Genomic DNA, 21,676 nt, shown 5'->3' on the forward strand with positions numbered 1-21,676 from the left:
TTTCTTAACAAACCGGAACTGTATAAACTGGAAGGCCCAATTACAGTTCGTGGTTGCTCTTTCCACCTCAAAAGCAGAATTTATGGCAACTACAGAAGCATTCAAGGAAGCTTTATGGCTTTAGGGAGTTTTTATGAGTTGAAAAAAATCAAAGGGGGAGTGAATGTGTTTTTGGATAGCCAATCGTCCATCCACCTTTGTAAGAATTCAGTTTATCATTAAAAGAGAAAGCATATAAATATAAGACTCTACTGGATCAGAGAGAAGATAGAAAAATGAATGATTGATTTGGAGACGGTCAGAATAGAGGATAATCATGCTGATGTTGGGACTAAGGTCTTAACCTTAAACAAGTTTAAGCATTGCTTGAACTTGATTAATCTCATAAGTTAGTACACTGATATTCCTGGAATACCAATCAATGATGGATGCATTCTTTATTCATCATCGTCATTCTTTTAATTTGAAGTAACTAGGTGGAATTTGTGGTATAGTTCCTCTAAATGAAAAGGTCTCCAATATCATCCTTGGAAAGTCGTCCCTAGAAAGTTAGATGTCTCCCGAATGTTGTTCTTGAACAACTAACTTGTCCATCCCGGAAGGTGTCTTGTGGAATGATCGTTGAGTCTGAAAGGGTGTTCTCGAATAACTATCATGTCCACTACAGGTTTAGTCTTCAGGATAGTTAGCCTCACTCCGGGATAGAGCTCTAGTTGGCTAGTTATCCCTCCTAGAAGGATAGTTTCGGATAGTCGACTCTAGTAGGTCCATTCGTATATGAAAGCGTCATCAATGAGTGTCCTTGGTCCGCGAGTCTCGAAAGCTCTGATATTTACGCTGATATGGAGACTTTGCTCAAAGAGGAGTTGGTTAAGTTGGTTATTTCTAACTAACTTAACAACCTCGTTTTTTGCAACTATCGACTTTAGGATCTTGATCTTAAGGCTATAAATACCACCTTGACTTGTTATTTCGACACACGAGATTGAGAACTCAGTTCATATGAGATTGAGAATTTGAGAGAGAAAAGATTGAGAGGATTGAGAGGTGGAGAGATAGGTGCAGAGAAAAGAGAGAGATTGGGTTTTGATATTGTAAGAAGACTCTTCTGTTGATGAAGAATATTCTTCGGTGTTAGTATGAGATTTGAAACACTTAGTGAGAACTCAACAAAGAATCTCATCCCGACTGTATTGTATCTACTTTTGCTCAATCAAGAAAGAAGGATTTCGGTGGTGTTCCAGAACTGGAGTAGAGCCATAGATCACATCGATCTATCGGACTTGAATTAGTATATATATTGGTGTTGATTTTTTTTTTCTGCATTTATTGTTTCTAAAATAATATACTCTGTTTGCCCATGTTTTTTTTCGATTTTGATTTAGTGTTTGTAAATCTTGTCATTATTAATTGTTTGATTGTTTAATGTTTAACTGATTTGATTCTCTAACATTAGTCGTAATTTTCTCGCAGTTTTTTAATCTGCAAACATAAGTAAAGCTTAGAAGGGTATTAGCAAGAAAAAAAATGTGGCGTTGTAGTTGGAGGTAATGAAATATAATGGAAATCAAACAATCTTCATTCTATTCTTTTGTTTGATTGCATATTAAAGTATTGGAATGTCATTTTAATAGAATGACATTTTTATCATTTTGGTGGAATGACTATTCTATTTTGAAATGAAAAGAAAGACTATTCCAATACATGATGAAAAAAAGATATAATAATTTTTTTGTATGCATTTTAAATTTTATATTCTTTAAACATAACTTCTCAATGTGTGGTAATTTACTGAAGTCCTTGAAAGCAATTCCAAGTATGTAGCTTTGCATCCATAGAATAGAACTGTCCAAGTAGTCATTACTAGAAAAATACTTGGGTTTAAAAGCATTCGCTTCACATTTTCCTTGCAATCATCAGCCATTATGGAAACCCAAATTGGAAATCTCAGTCTCCTATTTCTTCTCCTTCTTCTGGGCTCAAATCTGAGCTCAGTTCTCTCATGGAAGAAGGAAGAATTCAGGACCTGCAACCAGACCCCATTCTGCAAGCAAGCCCGGCATCGCAGCCCTGGTTCATGCGCCCTCGTTGCCCATGATGTCACCATCGTCAATGGTGAGCTCACAGCTAAGCTCCTTCCAAAGGAAAATCACGAAAACCCAGATCAAGAACAATCCAAGCCATTGATTCTCAGTCTCTCCGTTTACCAGGACGGGATCGTGCGGCTAAAGATCGATGAGGACCCCAAGCTAGAACCGCGAAAGAAGCGGTTTGAGGTCCCTGATGTGATTTTGCCTGAGCTTGATGATAAGAAGCTTTGGCTTCAGAAGCTTTCGACGGAGGAAGATTCATCGTTGTCTGTCGTTTATTTATCCGACGGCTACGAGGTCGTTCTTCGCCACGACCCGTTCGAAGTTTATGTTCGGGAAAAAGAAGGTAAGCGTCGTGTAATCTCTATTAATTCCCATGGTTTGTTTGATTTTGAGCAATTGAAGGTGAAGAAAGAAGGTGAAGAATGGGAAGAGAGGTTTAAAGGACATACTGATACGAGGCCTTATGGCTCTCAATCTATTAGCTTTGACGTGTCGTTTTATGATGCTGATTTTGTTTATGGGATTCCTGAACATGCCACAAGCCTTGCTCTTAAGCCCACCAGAGGACCTGGGATTGAGGAATCTGAACCTTATAGATTGTTTAATTTGGATGTCTTTGAGTACGTTCATGAATCCCCATTTGGGCTTTATGGATCAATACCCTTCATGATTTCCCATGGGAAATCTCGTGGGACTTCTGGGTTTTTCTGGTTGAACTCAGCTGAAATGCAGATTGATGTTCTTGGGTCTGGATGGGATGCAGAGTCTGGAATTTCTCTGCCTTCGTCTCAGGGTAGGATTGATACATTTTGGATGAGCGAAGCAGGCATTGTTGACACATTCTTTTTCGTTGGTCCGGGTCCTAAAGATGTTGTAAGGCAGTATACCAGTGTGACTGGCCGGCCATCGATGCCACAGCTTTTTGCTACTGCTTATCATCAGTGTAGGTGGAATTATAGAGACGAGGAGGATGTTGAGAATGTGGACTCCAAGTTTGACGAGCATGATATTCCTTATGATGTGTTGTGGCTTGATATCGAGCATACTGATGGGAAGAGGTACCTCACATGGGATACAACTCTTTTTCCACATCCAGAAGAGATGCAGAAGAAGTTGGCTGCCAAGGGTAGGCACATGGTAACTATCGTTGATCCTCATATTAAGCGAGATGACTCTTATTTTTTGCACAAGGAAGCATCTCAGAAGGGTTATTATGTTAAGGATGCTACTGGCAATGATTATGATGGGTGGTGTTGGCCTGGTTCGTCTTCTTACTTGGATGTGGTGAATCCTGAGATTAGATCTTGGTGGGCTGAGAGGTTCTCTACTGAAGTTTATGTTGGTTCCACACCTTCCTTGTATATCTGGAACGACATGAATGAGCCTTCTGTTTTCAATGGTCCAGAGGTAAGTGGCTTGCAACCTCTTATGTTTCTCATGCATGCATTTTATTATCTTCACGCTTCTGCTTTCAGTGGTCATGACTCAAAAGGTGACTTGCCTTTCTATTCTTTTTAATCACTCATGATTCATGAATCTCCTCTTACTTTGATGTTAACCGAAAGTCATGCTTGATTATTTCATGACGCAGAATTTGGTTCTTTTGGTTTTGGCTGAGAGTAACATGAATTTGTGTCCTAAATTACGTAATGCAACTTTTTTTTTTTGGTTTTTCTCTTACATAGAGGAAGAAGAAAAATCCTAGCCTAAAAATTTAGATTCTCATCTACTCAAAGATTAGGACACTCTTGGAAAATTAGACAAAATACTTAATATTCTCTAAGGCTAGCACCAAAAAAAAAAAAAAAAAAAAAAAAAATCAAGGATAGCTTAGAAAATACCAAATCCATGGAGAAATAACCTGTTCTTTTAATAACCAAAGAACGCAAAGCAAGCAACTCCAATCATACTGCCACCACTAGCTATTAATTTATTTTTATTTTTATTTTTTGAAAAAAGAGACAGAGGTCTAATGTCTTTGTCTGATCTCCACCCTCACATTTGCCAAAGGAAAACCGTGGTAACATGAACTTGGGATTCCCAAGAGAATGAAAGTCAAAAAGCTTTGTATATACAAAATGATTACAGAAGCTTAATACCTATTAGATGACTGAAAACAAAACTAGCACAATAGGTTTCCGCACTCTCTACACAAATATAGGAAAGAAAGATCTTTTCAAAATATCTTGATTAAAAGGTTCAAGTTGCTACCTAAAATTTTATCTCCTCCCAAATTTCTTCTTTTGTAGACTCTTTACCCTCAAATATTATCGTGTTTCTCCCAATTTAAACCGCCCATAAAATGGCTAGCACTGCTGCCAGCCATAATTCTACGCCTACCCCTACCAATTTGCTCTCAATCATTTAAGAGCCAAATTGCAGCAAAATCTATTTCTCTCAATCAATTTGCTGGAAGAAAAAATTATGCAAGAGTTTTTATGAGAAGGTGGACATCTCTCGGGGGTGATCATTTTGCTACATATGCATTTAAGATTTGAGAAATGTATACCTTAAAACTATGATCATCCGAAATAGGGTATTGTTTTGAATTTTGGCATGTTTTCAAGGTATACATTTATCTAACGTGTATGTACACATATTAAACCCGTAGATCCTGAAAAATATACCCAAATTCAAAAAATAGATCACTTTAAATGGACACCTAAGTGAAACATTAAGCCTATTGCAAGAATTGCATTTAAGCACTATCAAGTGAAAATGTATTTTTTTTCTCTTTATAAAAATCATGATATTAAGCCTTGTAGAGTTGGGCATTGAGTTTTATCGTGCAATTTTTTTTTCTTCATAAAAATCATTATTTCTAAGTCCCATCGAGTTGGATATCGAGTAAAATCATATTTTTGCAGATTTTAGAGTTTCAAATCTAAACAAATCAAAAAATAGGGTCAAGATCTATTCAAAATATATTAACAAATGTCTTACTAGAACTTATTTGTGGGTTTAAGTTTTGTTAGAATATATTAGCTGTATAATAGTTGTAGAAATTAAAAATAAATGTAATTACTTAAGTTTTCTATTTAGGCTATTTAGTTTTGTATATAAAAATACATGCTCTATTCTATTGAATAAAATATATAATTGATTCACCTTTTTCTACATAGTATTAGAGCTGATTTTTAGGATTAGGAATCACAAATTGGGGTTTGCAATTAGGTTTTAAGAGTTCTTTTTAGGGAACCCTATTTAGAGTGATCTTTTGTTCTCACCGCCAATTCATAAAGCTTGCCCAGTCACCGATCTCCTATACCCCGAAGTCAGGTTGTCGCATTCCTTACGTGTGTGCCTCACGCGCCTCTCGTTTTTGCTTCCACCCACCTTATGTGTCGGTGCGTCAGACGATCTCTCCGGTGGTGGTTGGTCTCTAGCTCTTTTTCAGCTCCTCTCTAGACTATTTGCATTTGTCCCACTACACTATTCTAGTTTGGTATTTCTCTGTTCTATGTGTTTGGGTGTTTTGTTGTTTGTTTCCTGCTTTGTTGTTCGATATTTGCTTTTGAGGTTATGGCAGAAATGAAATTAGATCCAAAATCAGTGGTTTTCTGTGATGTGGTTCTTATGATGTCCAAAATTATGGATCATAAATTGACTGGTCCCAATTACTTGGAATGGAGTAAGACAATTCAACTTTAAATAAGGAGTGTTGACAAAGATGGTCATCTAACTGATGATCCTCCCTAAGAAAAAGACGATTCAAGAAAAATGTGGCTATGAGAGGATGCTCACTTATTTCTTCAAATTCAAAATTCTATTGATAATGAGATAATTAGTTTGATCAATCATTGTGAATTGGTTAAAGAACTAATGGATTACTTGGAGTTTTTATATATTCTGGAAAAGACAATCTATCTCATATGTAGATGTTTGCAAAGCCTTTTATTGCGCGGAGATACAAGATCAAACTCTTATGAACTTTTTTATGGCATTGAAGAGGATATACAAAAAGCTTAATGTGTTTTTGCCATGTAGTCCTGGTGTGAATGTTCAACCGTGCCAGCGAGAGCAGATGGCTATCATGAGCTTTTTGGCAACACTCATCCAAATTTGACTCTGTATAGTCACAAGTTCTTTGCACGAAAACTACTCCATATGTTTCTCTTAGTAGTGCTTTGGTTAGTCATAATAATCATGCACCATTGAAAATCTCTACTCCAAGTGGTTACAAAGGAGGCGATTCACAAGGGCCTGACAATCGAACACCGGAATCTAGAAGCATTATGTGCAACTATTGTAAGTAGTGTTGTAAATTCGTGTGCGTCGTGCTAACACGATTCATTTTTTTGTGCTTTTCAAAATATGGATCGTGCCTTAAAAAAATATGGGCCATGTCATGTTGTGTCAATATTTTCAAAGGGTAGGCTCGACACGGCTCGTAGGCTCGATATTTTCACACCGGCCCGTTTTCATATCCAGACTCGAATTCGTGCATTATTTTTCAATATTTGTTTTTTTACAATTAATGAGTTGATTACTAAACTATATTGTATATTTAATAATCCTAATTACATTTATGTAATTTTTCAATAATATTTTACTGATAATTATTTAAAAAAATATTAAGATTATTAGAATTTGAATATTTACTTATAAATACTCAATTTTTTATCACTCTATAGATAAATTAATATATAGTTTTAGTTTTACATTATTTTAATAATTTTAATTAAAGAATTAAAATATTTAGTGTTATTATTATTTTTACTTATTTACAATTGACAAATACATATATTATTATTATTATTATTATTATAATTATTAAATTATAGGGTTTTTTGTTGTTCTGTGTCGTGTTTTTTGGGTTTGTCGCGTGATGTGTCTTTTGGGTTTGTTTATTCTTGCTTATGTGTCATGCCTTTCGTGCTTCTCGTGCCATGTCGTTCTTAAACACAAATTTTTTTGTGTTGTGTCGTGCCCAAGCCCATATTTTCTTATGTCTGGTCGTGCTCGTGCCTTCTGGGCTCGTGCAGTGTCGAAAAGCGCATTCGTATTTACTACACTAATTGTAAGAAACCAGGCCTTCTGGGCTCGTGCAGTGTCAAAAAGCGCACCCGTATTTACTACACCAATTGTAAGAAACTAAGCCTTACCAAGTTTGAGTGTAAGAGGTTGCAATTTAAATATAAGCAAAAACACTATTTGTTGCAAGCACTAATAATGCATCTGACAAATCAATTATTACTTCTGCGGATGAATTTGCCAAGTTTTCAAGGTACCAGGAATCACTCAAGTCCTCTTCTCCTTTTGTCATTGCAATTGCCTATTTAGGTAAATATAATGCATGCATTCTTTCCACATTCTCAAAATGGGTCATTGATTTTGGTGCAACAAATCACATGACAGGTAATTCCATTTTCCACTCTTCAATCTTATAGTCCCACTTCTTCTGTTACCGTAGCTGATGGATCACCATTATTTGCTCTTGGATCTGGCACTGTAACTTCTACACCTTCTACACCATGGTAGTTTAAGGCTTGATCTCCACATGATATGTGAAGATTGAAGAACAATTAGGAGACATTTTCACAAAGGCTTTGAATGAGGTGCCAGTTGATTATCTTTGTAACAAGCTGAACATGATTAACATTTATGCCTTGTTCTAGTCTCAATGGGAGGTAATTAAAGAAGATTTGATGAAAGTTATCAAGGCATTTGAAAAAGATGGCACCATCCAAGGAAGCATCAACGAAACATTTATTTGCCAAATCCCTAAGAAACTGAACAGTTGTAGGGTTAGAGATTACAGACCAATCAACCTTATAACAAGTGTTTATAAGATCATTGCGAAGATGCTTTCAATCAGACTCAGGAGTGTATTGGGAGAAACTATTCTTGAAACTCAATCGGCCTTTGTTGAAGGAAGACAAATACTGGATTCAATTCTCTTCGCTAACGAGACAGTGGAAGACTACAGAAGTAGAGGCAAGAGCGGTTTGATTTTCAAAATTGATTTTGAAAAAGCTTACGACCGAGTGGAATGGGACTTCTTAGACCTGGTCTTGTGGAAGAAGGGTTTTGAGGAAACATGGAGAAAATGGATTAAAGGTTGTATCTCCTCTACTTCATTCTCAGTCTTCATCAATGGCACCCCAAGCGGAAAGTTTACTGGGTCACGAGGACTCAGACAAGGTGACCCATTATCTCCCTTCCTATTTACTCTGGTGGCGGATGTGCTAGGGAGAATGATGAATAAGGCAGTCAGTTCAGGCAACTATACTGGATTTCTGGTAGGAAAGGAGAAAGTCCAAGTTAGTCACCTTCAATTCACAGATGATGCGTTATTCTTTGTTGATGACGAGCAGTCGCTATACAAGTTGTTGCGGTTAGTAGAAGCATTTTGTACTATATCCGGACTAAAGATTAACTTTGGAAAAAGTTTACTGTTGGGAATATGTACGGATGAGAGTATCGTTTCAAGTCTGGCATGTAGAATTGGATGTGAAGTAGGAAGATGGCCACTTCAATATTTAGGATTGCCTCTGGGGGGTTCACCTAGAAAATGGAGTTTCTGGAAACCAGTACTGAACAAGTGTGCCAAAAGATTAGATGGATGGAAATGTGCATTCTTATCTGAAGGGGGTAGGTTGACTCTCATTCAGTCAGTGCTATCCTCTCTTCCTTTATATTTCGTGTCACTATTCAAAGCACCTAAGTCAGTAATTAGAACACTGGAGAAAATGATGAGAGACTTCTTCTGGGAAGGCAGTGAGTCTATAGGTGGGGACCATTTAGTGGCTTGGGATGAGGTTTGCAGGCCTCGCGATGAGGGAGGTTTAGGAATTGGGAGATTAGAGTTGAGAAATAAAAGTTTGCTTATGAAGTGGTTGTGGAGATTTCCTTTAGAGCAAAATTCGTTGTGGCACAGGGTGGTGGTAAGCAGATATGGGAGGGCTGAGATTTTTTGGGATTCTAAGAAAGGAAGTCGGCTGTCTCCCAAAGGTCCGTGGAGGGATATCTCAGATCTGTATGACGAGTACTTGGGATTGGTACGCTTCAAAATTGGAAGAGGAGATAGGATTCGGTTTTGGGAAGACACCTGGCTTAACGATTCCCCTTTGATTAGTGAATTCCCTGACTTAGCAGTGATATCAAAAGGAAGGAATGCTCCTATAAAAGAAATGATAGGTGATGAAGGGTTACCAGGTGGATGGGTGGAGAATTGGAATTTCAAGTTTAGAAGGAACTTGATGGATAGAGAGATGCGAAGCCTCATCTCATTAATGCAAAAGGTGGAACATGTAAAAGTATTGAGTATTTCGGATGATAGTCGCATTTGGAAATCGGACCCATCGGGAGTATTTTCTTGCAAATCAGCCTTCTCTTGGTTGACATCAAATCCATCGACTGGGGACTTGGCTTGGACGAAGACCCTATGGAAAAGCTGTGTTCCTTCAAAAGTTAAAGTATGTGGTTGGCTCGTCGCTTTAGACAAAGTGAGTGTCCATGACAAGGTGCAAAAAAGGAAGCCTTTCCTTTACATCTCCCCTGGCTGGTGTGTTTGTTGTAAAGGCAGCGGAGAAGATGTTGGACATTTGTTTCTGGAATGTAATTTTATTCGATACTTATGGAGACATGCGCTAGAGGAGTTTGAATTGGCTTGGGTTATGCCAAGGTCCGTACCACAAATGATAGCTTCCAAGTTAACTGGCAGTAAACGCAGAACAAAGCTATGGAAAACAGTGATCTTACCAATAATTTGGACTGTGTGGCTGGAAAGAAATGCCAGAATTTTTGAAGGGGTTGCTAAATCAAAAGCGGATGTGTGGGTGACAGCTAAATTTTGGACAGCTACTTGGGTCTTTAGAACCAAACACTTTGAGGATTTGTCTTTTTTAGATTTATGTAGAGAATGGAAAACAATCTTATAAGTCTTGGAAAATGCTTCTATCTTAGGACTTTGATTGTTGTTAATTGTAATTATGGTTTTCCTCTGCCATAAGTGAGGCCTTTTAATAAATATAAATATCGAGGAGGATCCTGAATAAGTGGGAGGCTGTTTGGTTTTACAGTTTAAAAACTGTTTTCTACTTTTTAAAACTGAAAACAGTTTTAAAAAACTATTAGGAGTCGTTTGGCAAAAATTTTTAAAAACTGTTTTTTAAAAATTGAGTTTTAAAAAACTAGAAAACAGAAACCATCAAAATTCTGTTTTCAATTTTCAAAAACAATTTTTTTTGTCTAACATATTATATTTTATATTCTGCTCACATACCCGAACCTAGACCTGGATGGGTTAATGTCATGGTATGGTGCTAAAATATTAATTTTTTTTTCGTAAGAAAAAATCTAAAAACAGTTTTTAAAAATTTGTGCCAAACACCATTAAATTTTTAAAATGACAAAAAACTGTTTTCTATTCCCACTTTTAAAAACACAATTTTAAAAACCGAAAACTGAAAACACAGCCAAACAAGCTCTTATTTTCTCTTCTAATTTTCTATTTAATCTCTTTAGTTTTGTATATAAATACAGTACATCCTATTCTATTCAATAAAATATACAATTGATTCATCATTTTCTACTAGTTCTAAATCATAAAAAAACATTATGGGTTTTATTTTTTTGTAGTTTCAATGGAAGTTAAGAGAAATGAGAGAATCTGAAATTGAGAGAGGGGGTTGGGTGGCGCCATCGAGACTGGTGGTGGAGGTGGCGGTTTTGGGTGAGCTGTGGGAGTAGTTTTGGAAGTATAGAAAAAATTAGCATATTTTAGTAATGGTGCCATTATATGGGATTGATTTGAATTATGGGGCGACAATGCATTGAAACTCAAATTCTCCTTTTCCTTATTCCCATATTGATTGTTAGGTTATCCCTTACTTTTACAGTGTTTGGTGCCTTGTACGTGCACGTGTGTTTATTTAAATAGTCTGATTAAAATGTCGAGACCGTCCCCTTTTCCCTTCTCATTAGATTGATCTTGTTAGAGTACATAATTTTTTGACAAAATCTAGTTAAAGTACATTTATAGGAAGCCTAAAAGGTAGGTGTAATTTGGCCCTTGATGTTTCATAGGTAGAGAAGTGATGCTGCAGCATATAATATCTGTTCTAACTAATGTTAACTTTTTATTTATAGAGACTATGTAGTACAGCATAGCATGGCTATTCTAACTAATTTTTATTCTCTGTCCTCTCTCTCATTTATATATTTATTTGTTTTTCTTTAAAATATAAAAGAGATGGTTCTGCATAAAAGTTTAATCTCATTGCTACATACTTAGAAAACTTTTTGACTTTCCAGGTTACGATGCCTAGAGATGCTTTACACCAAGGGGGTGTTGAGCACCGGGAGGTGCATAATGCTTATGGATACTACTTTCACATGGCTACATCTGATGGGCTTGTAAAGCGAGGTGATGGTAGCGACAGACCTTTTGTGTTGTCCAGGGCATTTTTTGCTGGTAGCCAAAGGTATGGTGCAGTTTGGACCGGAGACAATACAGCCGATTGGGATCACCTTAGGGTTTCAGTTCCTATGATTTTGACTCTTGGTCTTACAGGATTGTCATTCTCAGGTCAGAAACAACTATTTAATTAGGATAATCAAGCAACAATATTTGCTTGTTAACACCAACTGATGTTATAATGTTTATACAGGTGCTGATGTTGGTGGATTCTTTGGCAATCCTGAGCCCGAATTATTAGTTCGTTGGTATCAAATAGGTGCTTACTATCCTTTCTTCAGAGCACATGCTCATCATGACACAAAAAGACGAGAACCTTGGTTGTTTGGGTAAGATTTTCATAATCTTTTTTAATTTTACAGTTTTCAACCCCAAATGCGGTGCTCCTTGCTTTTATTTATCTAAGACAGAAGATGATTCATTCCAACTTTTTTGGAGACAAAGCAAAACTGATACAAAGACAACTATCTAAATTAGGAGTTATATATATGTATGACTATCTGTATGTGTGTATATGTACATTTCTGAAAGGAAAGACTTTTATTGATGTATTGAAAGTGATACAAGAAGAGTGAGTGAGAACTCCCACTTGGACCAGTAGCCAAAAAACAGAAAGCTAATGAACTTTTTACCTGTTTAGTTTCATTTTTGAAATCTTTATCGTAACTAAGTGGCTACCCAATGTCTAATCTTGTCCCAAATGCTTTCAACATTTATCATTATGACCATATTATTTTTATCATTATTTGTAGTTAGGATATGTTTGGAGCCACATAAGGCTCATCTACGTGGTTAGATGCATGAATGTGTGTTTAAGTGGTTGGGTTGCCCATAAATTAATCTTATCACATGAAAAGAAAGTATAATATTTAGGATTGTCATTGTGCTTTTCTCATAATTTTAGGTAAATGATTAAGGATTGTCATTGAGCTTTTTTTAGAGCATTTGCAAATTTAAAAATAGGAAGCCAAAAATGACTCCAAAGAAAGCGTATACCAAGAAGCTCGATGGGAAAATCTAAAGAACTAAAGATGTTCAAATTCACAAGACCCTGAATAATTCACTCAATGCGAACACATATTTGTTAAGAATAAAAGAAAAACTCCTAAAACAAAAGATAAAAAAGGTAATAACCCAAAAAAGCAACTAAAATATCAAAGTACTGCATCACACACTGAAAGAAGCTCCTAATCAAACAGACTGAAACCCATGTCATCATCACTCTCTTCCTTTGGTTCTTCCTTCTTCTCCTCAGCAGCGGGAGCAGCAGCTGCTGAAGCGCCACCATTGTGTATTGATGAAAGCATCTATACAGAAGATGCTTCGTCAATAATACCATGTGGTCAAGTTTTCATTTTCAATATTACCATATTAATGGCTTTTATTGTGTGCTGTCTAAGCTGTGTTCTATGTATAATTTCTCTGCTAGTGTGTTGTTTGAAAGTTTCCAGACTATGTTGACAGAGCTCTGCTACTCTGTTAATTTCAATTTAGGAAGAGTGCTTTTTTTTTTTTATTTCCTGGTTTTGATGTCAAAAATAGCTCAGATTTTTGCAATTGTTGAGTTTTGGCAAATATTGTGCTCCTATGGCTTAGAAGGAACTATAAAATTGTTCACTTTTTGGATTTTAATATCAGTCTTCTATGTTACAGAACTGAGTGATACCCTTTCTGTGTTTTTATGAACCGGTATGTAGCTGTATATTTTGGTGATTGTTTGATGTCTTCCACTTTTGTATGGTTGAGGTCGACTTGTAGTACTCTTGTTTCCCTGCCTCTTGTTTTCCTTGGTGGTTATATCCCATCTCCAAATATACATGTAAATTTATTATGCTCGGTTACTTGTTAGGACATAATTGTAATATTTTTTTTTCTTTCTCTTAATACAGAGAAAGAAGAACAGAGCTTATAAGGGAGGCTGTACAAATGCGCTACATGTTGCTTCCATATTTTTACACTTTATTTAGGGAGGCGAACACGAGTGGCATTCCAGTTGCTCGTCCTTTATGGATGGAGTTTCCTTCTGATGAAGCTACTTTTAGCAACGATGAAGCGTTTATGGTTGGAAACAGTCTTTTGGTACAAGGCATTTACACAGAGGTAAATTAGTTGAGTTCTTATTACTTGATTTTGTATTTTTTTCTGTACTTCATAGCTTTGTTTCACTTTATCCTGGTTCTAATGCCCACAAATCTCAACATCCTTTACCAATGTGCTAGCTAGGCAATGATATCCATCTTTTGGTTTGCTTTTCCCTTGTATATTTGCACATCGAATTCCACCGCTATTCCCTTTGCTGATGCTCTCCTTTTTTCATTCCCTTACCGCTAATATTATTCTGGTGATAAAATCTGTTTTTCCAATGCCTTCTACCAGAGAGCAAAGCATACATCTGTTTATTTGCCTGGGAAAGAATCTTGGTATGATTTGAGAACTGGAGCTGTATACAAGGGAGGTGTGACTCATAAGCTTGACGTTTCTGAAGAGAGTGTTCCTGCATTCCAGAAAGCAGGAACAATCATTCCACGGAAGGACAGGTTGCGACGAAGCTCTACTCAGATGATAAACGATCCATACACTCTGGTAAAACTTGAGCATGTCTCTAAAATTCTAAAAACTTATTGGACGTCAAGTCAGCTTTATCTTTTGTATTATACATTTAGAATTAAATATGAAAAAGAGAAAAAATAACATGTATGTTTGCACGGAAATTTTATTTGTATATCTTATACATAGAACTTGTTAATATATACTTAGATACATATACTCTGTCAGTTCTCTGGCATCTGTTAGGCAGATGTAAAGAAGTTTAGAGCATGTGTTTCTGGATATTATGGTGAATTGCCGGTTACTGTCACTGACATTTTTCAGTAGAACATGTGTTTCAGTAGTTCTTGTTTGTTTGACATATGATCCATAGATTATTGATATCGTCTTGTGCCATTTTTTTAGGTAATTGCTCTTAATAGTTCCCAAAAGGCTGAAGGAGAGCTCTATATCGACGATGGCAAAAGCTTTTCATTTGAAAACGGTGCTTACATCCACCGTCGCTTTGTTTTCTCAAACGGCAAGCTTACATCTCACAATGTGGCATCTGCTCCTGGCGGAGCACAATTTTCTTCTGAATGTGTTATTGAGAGGATCATATTGTTGGGACACTCTGCTAGACCGAAAAATGCCATCATCGAACCAGAAGATAGGAACGTAGAAGTTGAAATGGGACCGATACTCCTTAAATCAAAGGAAAGCTCAAGTTTCATCACAATCCGCAAACCTAATGTACCGGTTGCCAGTGATTGGACAATAAAATTTTTGTAGAAATTTACGATGCCCCCCATCCCACCATATTAACTTTGATCTAGTAATTTGATAGGGTCTTAATGTTGACGGAAGAAGAGCCTTGCTTACATAATTAGTTTTAGAGACAGAATGACCTCTTCCAGATGCAATTTTACCTTTATATGCTTTAGACTTCAGCCAGCATGATATATATTTATATATTTTCTCTGTGCGGATTTTGACATTGGTCTCATTGTTTTGGTTTTTCTGACTTTTATCTTTCAATACTGATTGCTATTGCTTGAAGTTTGGTCCCTACTATGTAGATACGGAAATTTGCATTTCCGCCGTATTGGTTATACTTTAATAGCTTACTCTATTCATACTAGCATGGAAATAGTAATGTTAAACATTATCTTTGTTTTAAGGGTTTAATATTGTAATGTTATTTCTTTAGTAATAAAACTATCCTTGAAGATAATGTTGATATCGTAAAAAAAAGGTGGGATTAGATTATTCTCTTCTATTATATTAATTAGGAAACAAATTGCGTTTCGCGTGCAGTTGTATTTTTTTAGTGATAATTAAATTGAATACCAAAATCAAACACGACCTGATGATCACAACCGACAATAACACCACTTATGCTGACATGGTTGGAAAAGCATTACGAGCTGAGGGCGAAGTTGAGTGCATCCAAGAGTCTCGAGGGACTCAGGTGGTTGGTGGAGTCACTGCTCCTCCTACCTTTTGTTATGGTAGGGGTGGTAGTTACTCTTCAGAAGAGAAAGGCACCATCTGCACTTGGTGGCTCAAATCAGAACAAGAGGTTTCAAGGGAACCAGGGTCGTGGCAACCGTCAAGGTAGTTTTGAAACCCGATACACTTACCCAGAATGTCCCAAATGTAAGAAGCATCATCTGGTTGAGTGTAAAGGGCGAGTATATTTTCAGTGTGGTTTGCCTGGACATTACAAAAGAGATTGCCTGCAACTCAAGAAAGAAGAGTAGAAGACCGTAGCAAAGCCTGCTCCAATAAGGGTGTTTGCTCTTACCCATACTAGCCAGTCCCTTAGTTATTACAGGTCAGCTCTCGGTCAACAACTCTTATTTCTATGTATTTGATTCTAGGGCCACTCATTCTTATGTGGCGGCCAGAATTTTTGATAAAATTGGGTAGACCATTTGATAGTTATGTTGAAGGGTTTGGAACTCTACTGACTGGCAGGGAATTAGTTATCTCCAAAAGTGAAATATCTAGACATATATTTTTTAGGTAGACTTTTGGTATTTTTCTAGATATATTTAATTAAATTAGAAAATTAATATTTAAGTTGATTTTGTTCAAGACACTTATATATTTGATATTTTTCTTAAGAGAGTTAATTAAATAGGAAAATTACTCTTTTTTAGAAAAAAAAAGATGGCTAAACACAATTCTCAAGTCAGAGAATTGTGCCCATGCATACGAGGGGGTTCCATGGCTCTTCTGGCCATGGTAAGCACCGAAACCCCACTGGTTTTGGGAAGAAAAATGGCTATTACCCCACTGGTTTTGGCCTTAGAAAACATCCTGGATCCTTTGGCGACCAGGGGTCTCAAAAATATTGGAGCTTTCGTACTTCTCATAAGGTGTTTATGATCACCTTATCGAATGATGGAGGCTCGGTTAGAATATGCGAAAGAACTCGCCTTTCAGGGTATGAAATTGCAGTTACATTGGATGCAGCTTCGTGGATGTCAGATATTTTAGAAGAGTTGTTAGACAGGGAGGAGATGCAGAAAGTAAACTACAAGAGATCATTTCGTAACAGTTCCAACAGCTGCTTCTTGGAATTTTTTCATAACAACAGGGGGGTGTTCATGAAGGTATCAGTCCTTAAGAATAACAAGATATCAATGGTGATCATCCCAGAGGAGAAACATGCTAGTGGATGAAAGGATTTTGCACGATGCCTCAAGGGAGCATTAAAGAGAGACTATCAATTGAATATTGACAAAGTGAACATGTCCATGGAACCTTCTGAGGAGCAGAAGCGGGGAGGAACAAAGCAATCTTGGGCAAATATTTTGAAACAGACAACGGGTTCATCGAGAAGTCAGACTGATGACAGACACTTCGACCGAACTTATCCTAAAGGTTTGAAACCTCTTGGTGGGAGAAACAGTATTCCACAACAATTGTCTCAGAATCGGAAAGCCAACAGATTGGGATACTGGAACTTCTTACAAAAGGTAATGGGAGTTTCAGGCCACGAAATCCATTTCCAAGGAGGAGAATGGAACAGAAAATTTTTCATGAATTTCTACAAGCAGAGGATTGTGATAAGGATTGGAGCCGAGCTGTGATTATGTTCAGAAACAACAGCGAATTGTCTTGGAGCTCTATTTTCTATAACCTATCACGGGAAATTAATAGAAAGTTAGTGGTTAGTCAAATGTTCGATGATCGTACTATAATATGGTGCAAGAACGTGGAAGAGATGGAAACCTTACTGAAGATCAAAAGTACTGTAATACCGGGAACAGGCGACACTATTGTCTCTTTTGTTAAGTGATTAGGGGAAGAACAATACAAAGAGGTGAAAGTAGAATGCAGGAGCTCGTGGATTGGGGTAGAAGGGGTGCCCCTGAACTTATGGAACCTTGAGATCATGGGGAAAATTGGTGGCTTATATGGAGGTCTGCTGGATGTAGAGAAAGACACAGCAAAGAAGAACTTTTTACACCACTTGAGACTCAAATTGAGAGGAGATGATCAGGGATTCGCAAACAACTCTATTCTGTTACGTCACGGGGGACTCGAATTTCCTTTGAAACTGTTCAGACTGAATGACTGGGGCTATAGATTTAGTGGTTTTTTCCACACAATATGGCACCAGGACTCTGAGTTCTATAAAAATAATGAAGCTGAAAAAAGTCAATCTCTAAGGGAAGAAGAAATTAGAGAAGAGGTGGAATTTTCGTCCAGCGGGAAGGCGTCGGGTGAACTTCAGAGATCGGCCGGCGCATTAATGGTGGTTTCTCGACAAAAGGAACCAAGGACTCTCCCTTCTCCGGCAACGGCAGGGCCAAGCAACGTAGGGCGATTCAGGGAAGGAGAGAATTGTCAAAGAAGCTAATTTCAAAAATCCAATTACCATGCAATGATGAAGGTACGTCCCTCGAGACGGATAGCCGCCCTAGTGTTGTAGAATTGCCGTCGATTAAGATTCCCAATGAAGAGCTACGTGATTATAGGAGGTCGGTTCCTCTTCAAAAGGTTTTTCACCGTATCTGGAGAAGCCTGAATGAGCCACGTGTGGGTGCTCTCTCAATGCCAACTGGATATTTAAATTTAAATTTGTTGTGGCAGTCAATTGAAAAAGATGTGACTTTTTATTTGGGCCAAGACTTAATGGGCCGACCACTTAGGGATAAAGTGGGTCAAATAGATGCTGGATATACAAGCTTTAATGAGATGGAATGGGACTGCCTGGGCCTAAAGAATAGTAGCAAAATGGGTTTGAAAGTTTATATGCACCAAGGGCCCTACACGCTGAGATTGATTAATCATGAACTTCAGAGAAGCAGGCCGATTAGAGTCGGCAAGAAGGAGTCATTATCTATTTTCAGCAAGAAGAACCCAACCTAGATCATCTCTGAATATTTTGATGGCTTCCTCAAGTCTGTCAAGCCAAAAACAAGACAAAAATTCAGAAGTGCAATTATTCAATTCTGGGAAGAATTCGACCCGAGAGATAGAGATTATTCAAAGGTAGTGTTGAAAGAATTGGACAAATCCCAGTGGAGGACGAACTAGTAAGCAAACGCAATGTCGTAACGTACTTTAGAAAAAGGAAGTCTACATCCAAACGCAGTAGAGAGGAAACAATGATTTTAGATTGAATGGACAACATTGAAGAAGTGACACTGGTTGACAACGATCCCATGACAAATGACATTCTTGATTTTTCCTCAGAGAGCGATAACTCAGAAGAAGATGATGATCCGGGATTAGTAGAAGATGAAGGAGAAGAGCAGGAGGAAATTATGAAGGATATCAAGGCTTTTTGGAATGATAGTGAAAAGTCTAGAGAGTGCCCAGTGAGTTATGAATTGTGTATGGAACTAGGTGATGTGGTGGTAGAAGCTTCTGCAAAGGGCAAGATAGGGGCTATTCAAGAAAATAATTTGGTGAGAGCCTTGGAGGAATTGGGTTTGAACTTGATAATGAACGAGGGTGAAGAAAAACAAACAACACAACAATCAAAGGCTCAGAGGAGGAGCATCAGAGAAGTCAAAAATCTGGCCTTTAACATTGACTATGAGCAAGGTCAGAAAAAAGAGGGATCCCAAAAGAGATCATTATGAGAATCCTAACGTTGAATGTAAGAGGTAGTGGAGACAAGGCAAAAAGAAAAGCAATTAAGGCATCTATCAACAAAGTCAATCCGAATTTAGTTATATTACAAGAAGTGAAGAAAGCATCTGTAGATAGGAACTTTATTTGCAGCATTTGACGCTCCCGATTTAAAGCTTGGATCTTGATTCCAGCTAATGGAAGTTCGGGAGGGACGTTGTTAGTTTGGGATGCCAGAAGTATTAATGTGTTGGACTCCTTGGTGGGCGAGTTCTCTATTTCAGTGTTAGTAGAAGCAGAAGGTAGAAGCCCGTGGTGGTTTTCTTGGATATATGGACCGTGTTCGTACAAATCAAGACATGATTTCTGGGATGAGTTGGTTGGTCTTACCGCAATTTGTGGTGATTTATGGTGTTTAGGAGGGGATTTCAACGTAGTCAGAACGGTACAAGAAAAACTAAATAGTACTTCTTGGACTAAGAGTATGAAGATGTTTGATCAAATAGTTCGGGATTTGAAGCTAATTGATCCAAGATTAAATAACGGACGCTTCACTTAGTCGAATTTCCGAGATAAACCTATTTGCTATAGACTGGACCGATTCCTATTCACCAGTAATTGGAGCAACGTTTTCCCGTATGTGAGACAGGAAATGTTGGTGAGGATTGTCTCGGACCACAGTCGGGTTATCCTGGACTCAAACCCTCCTAAATGAGGTCCTAGCCCTTTCCCTTTCGACAACCAATGGTTGGAACATAAATTGTTTCCCATTGAATTCCGGACTTGGTGGAAAAAGGCAGTCGGGTCAGGATGGGCAGACACCAAATTCATGAGCAAATTAAAAGCAGTAAGAGAAAACATTCAGGAGTGGAGCAAAGAAAACTATGGAGTCAAACGGGAGGCTAAGATTGCCATGGAAAGAAGATTGCTGATCCTGGATCGTCTGGAAGCCTCTGAGGAGTGGAATCAGTCCTTAATGGAGGAAAGGAAAGCCATCAAAAAAGAATGGCAGCAGCTTGCATTTGAAGAGGAAAGAAGTGTGTGGCTCAAATCAAAGTGCAAATGGGCTAAAGAGGGTGATGCAAACTCAAGGTTCTTCCACAACCTCTTGAATGCAAGAAAAGCCAGGAACACAATATCAAGACTTGAAAGGGAAGATGGTTCAATCATTGATAGAGAAGAAGAAATAGTCACAGAGATAGTGTCTTTCTATTCAAACCTGTATAAAGCTGAAAGAAGACGAGGCTCGAGCGTAGAAGGTATTGATTGGCAAAAGATTCCAATGGATTCTGCCATGGACCTGGAGAGGCCTTTTGAGATAGAGGAAGTTAACGAGGCAGTGTTTAGCGGCGAAGGAAGTAAGGCCTTAGGACCAGATTGTTTCAGTTTGGCTGTCTTTCAATCTCACTGGGAGGTAATTAAGGAAGACCTTATGTTAGTTGTTAATCATCCAAGGCAGCATCAACGAGACTTTCATATGCCTAATCCCAAAAAAACTCAACAGTTGTAGGGTAAAAGATTACAGACCAATCAGCCTTATAACGAGCGTCTATAAGATAATTGCAAAAATGCTCTCCATCAGGCTTAGAGGGGTGTTGGAGAAGACCATACATGAAACTCAATCTGCCTTTGTTGAAGGTAGACAAATTCTTGACTCGGTTCTTATTGCTAATGAAACAGTGGAGGACTATAGATGCAAAGGCAAAAGCGGATTGGTCCTAAAGATCGACTTTGAAAAAGCCTATGATCGAGTGGATTGGAATTTCTTGGATTTGGTATTGTGCAAGAAGGGTTTTGGAGTCACTTGGAGAAAATGGATCAATAAATGCTTGTCTTCTACTTCATTCTCAGTATTCATTAATGGAAGACCGAGGGGGAAGTTCTCTTGCTCTCGGGGCCTCAGACAAGGTGACCCACTATCACCCTTTATGTTTACTCTGGTCGCGGACGTTCTAGGGAGGATGGTGGTTAAGGCAGTAAGTTCAGGCAATTTCTCCGGGTTTGAGGTTGGAAAAGAGAAGGTTCATATAAGCCATCTTCAATTTGCAGATGATACCTAGTTCTTCATCAAAGATGATGACTCATTGCAGAAGCTGATACGATTAGTGGAAGCCTTTTGTGTTATTTCTGGGCTTAAAGTCAACATGAACAAAAGTCAATTATTGGGGATTTGCTTGGAGGAGGAAAAGGTGTCAAGGTTGGCGTATCAGATAGGGTGTGAAGTTGGCAGCTGGCCATTGACGTACTTAGGCATGCCCTTGGGGGGCTCGCCTAGAAAATGGGCTTTCTGGGAGCCGGTTTTGAACAAGTGTGCTAAAAGACTAGATGGATGGAAATGCGCTTTTTTATCTCGTGGGGGTCGGTTGACTCTCATCCAGTCAGTTCTATCCTCTCTTCCCATCTACTTTCTTTCCCTATTTAAAGCTCCAAAATCTTTAACTAAAGCCTTGGAGAAGATGATGAGGGATTTTCTTTGGGAAGGCTGCGAGTCGTCGGGTGGGGATCATTTAGTGGCTTGGGATGAGGTCTGCAGACCTCGTGA

At 37.9% G+C, this 21,676-nt stretch overlaps 2 protein-coding genes across 2 annotated transcripts; both read left to right on the forward strand.

Moving 5' to 3' along the window:
• The first annotated feature begins 1,795 nt into the window (after positions 1-1,795).
• LOC115715081 (probable glucan 1,3-alpha-glucosidase) lies at positions 1,796-15,099 on the forward strand. The gene is made up of 6 exons (XM_030643878.2): positions 1,796-3,500; positions 11,352-11,625; positions 11,708-11,843; positions 13,404-13,614; positions 13,891-14,097; positions 14,467-15,099. Exons 1-6 carry the CDS (start codon positions 1,926-1,928, stop codon positions 14,830-14,832), a joined length of 2,769 nt encoding a protein of 922 aa, XP_030499738.2. The 5' UTR covers positions 1,796-1,925; the 3' UTR covers positions 14,833-15,099.
• Positions 15,100-20,702: 5,603 nt separating this feature from the next.
• On the forward strand, positions 20,703-21,194 carry LOC133037023 (secreted RxLR effector protein 78-like). Its single transcript, XM_061113822.1, has one exon. The coding sequence runs from the start codon at positions 20,703-20,705 to the stop codon at positions 21,192-21,194; it is 492 nt and encodes a 163-aa protein (XP_060969805.1).
• Positions 21,195-21,676: the final 482 nt, after the last annotated feature.

The sequence above is a fragment of the Cannabis sativa genome, chromosome 4 (assembly GCF_029168945.1).
Source record: "Cannabis sativa cultivar Pink pepper isolate KNU-18-1 chromosome 4, ASM2916894v1, whole genome shotgun sequence".
NCBI lineage: Eukaryota > Viridiplantae > Streptophyta > Magnoliopsida > Rosales > Cannabaceae > Cannabis > Cannabis sativa.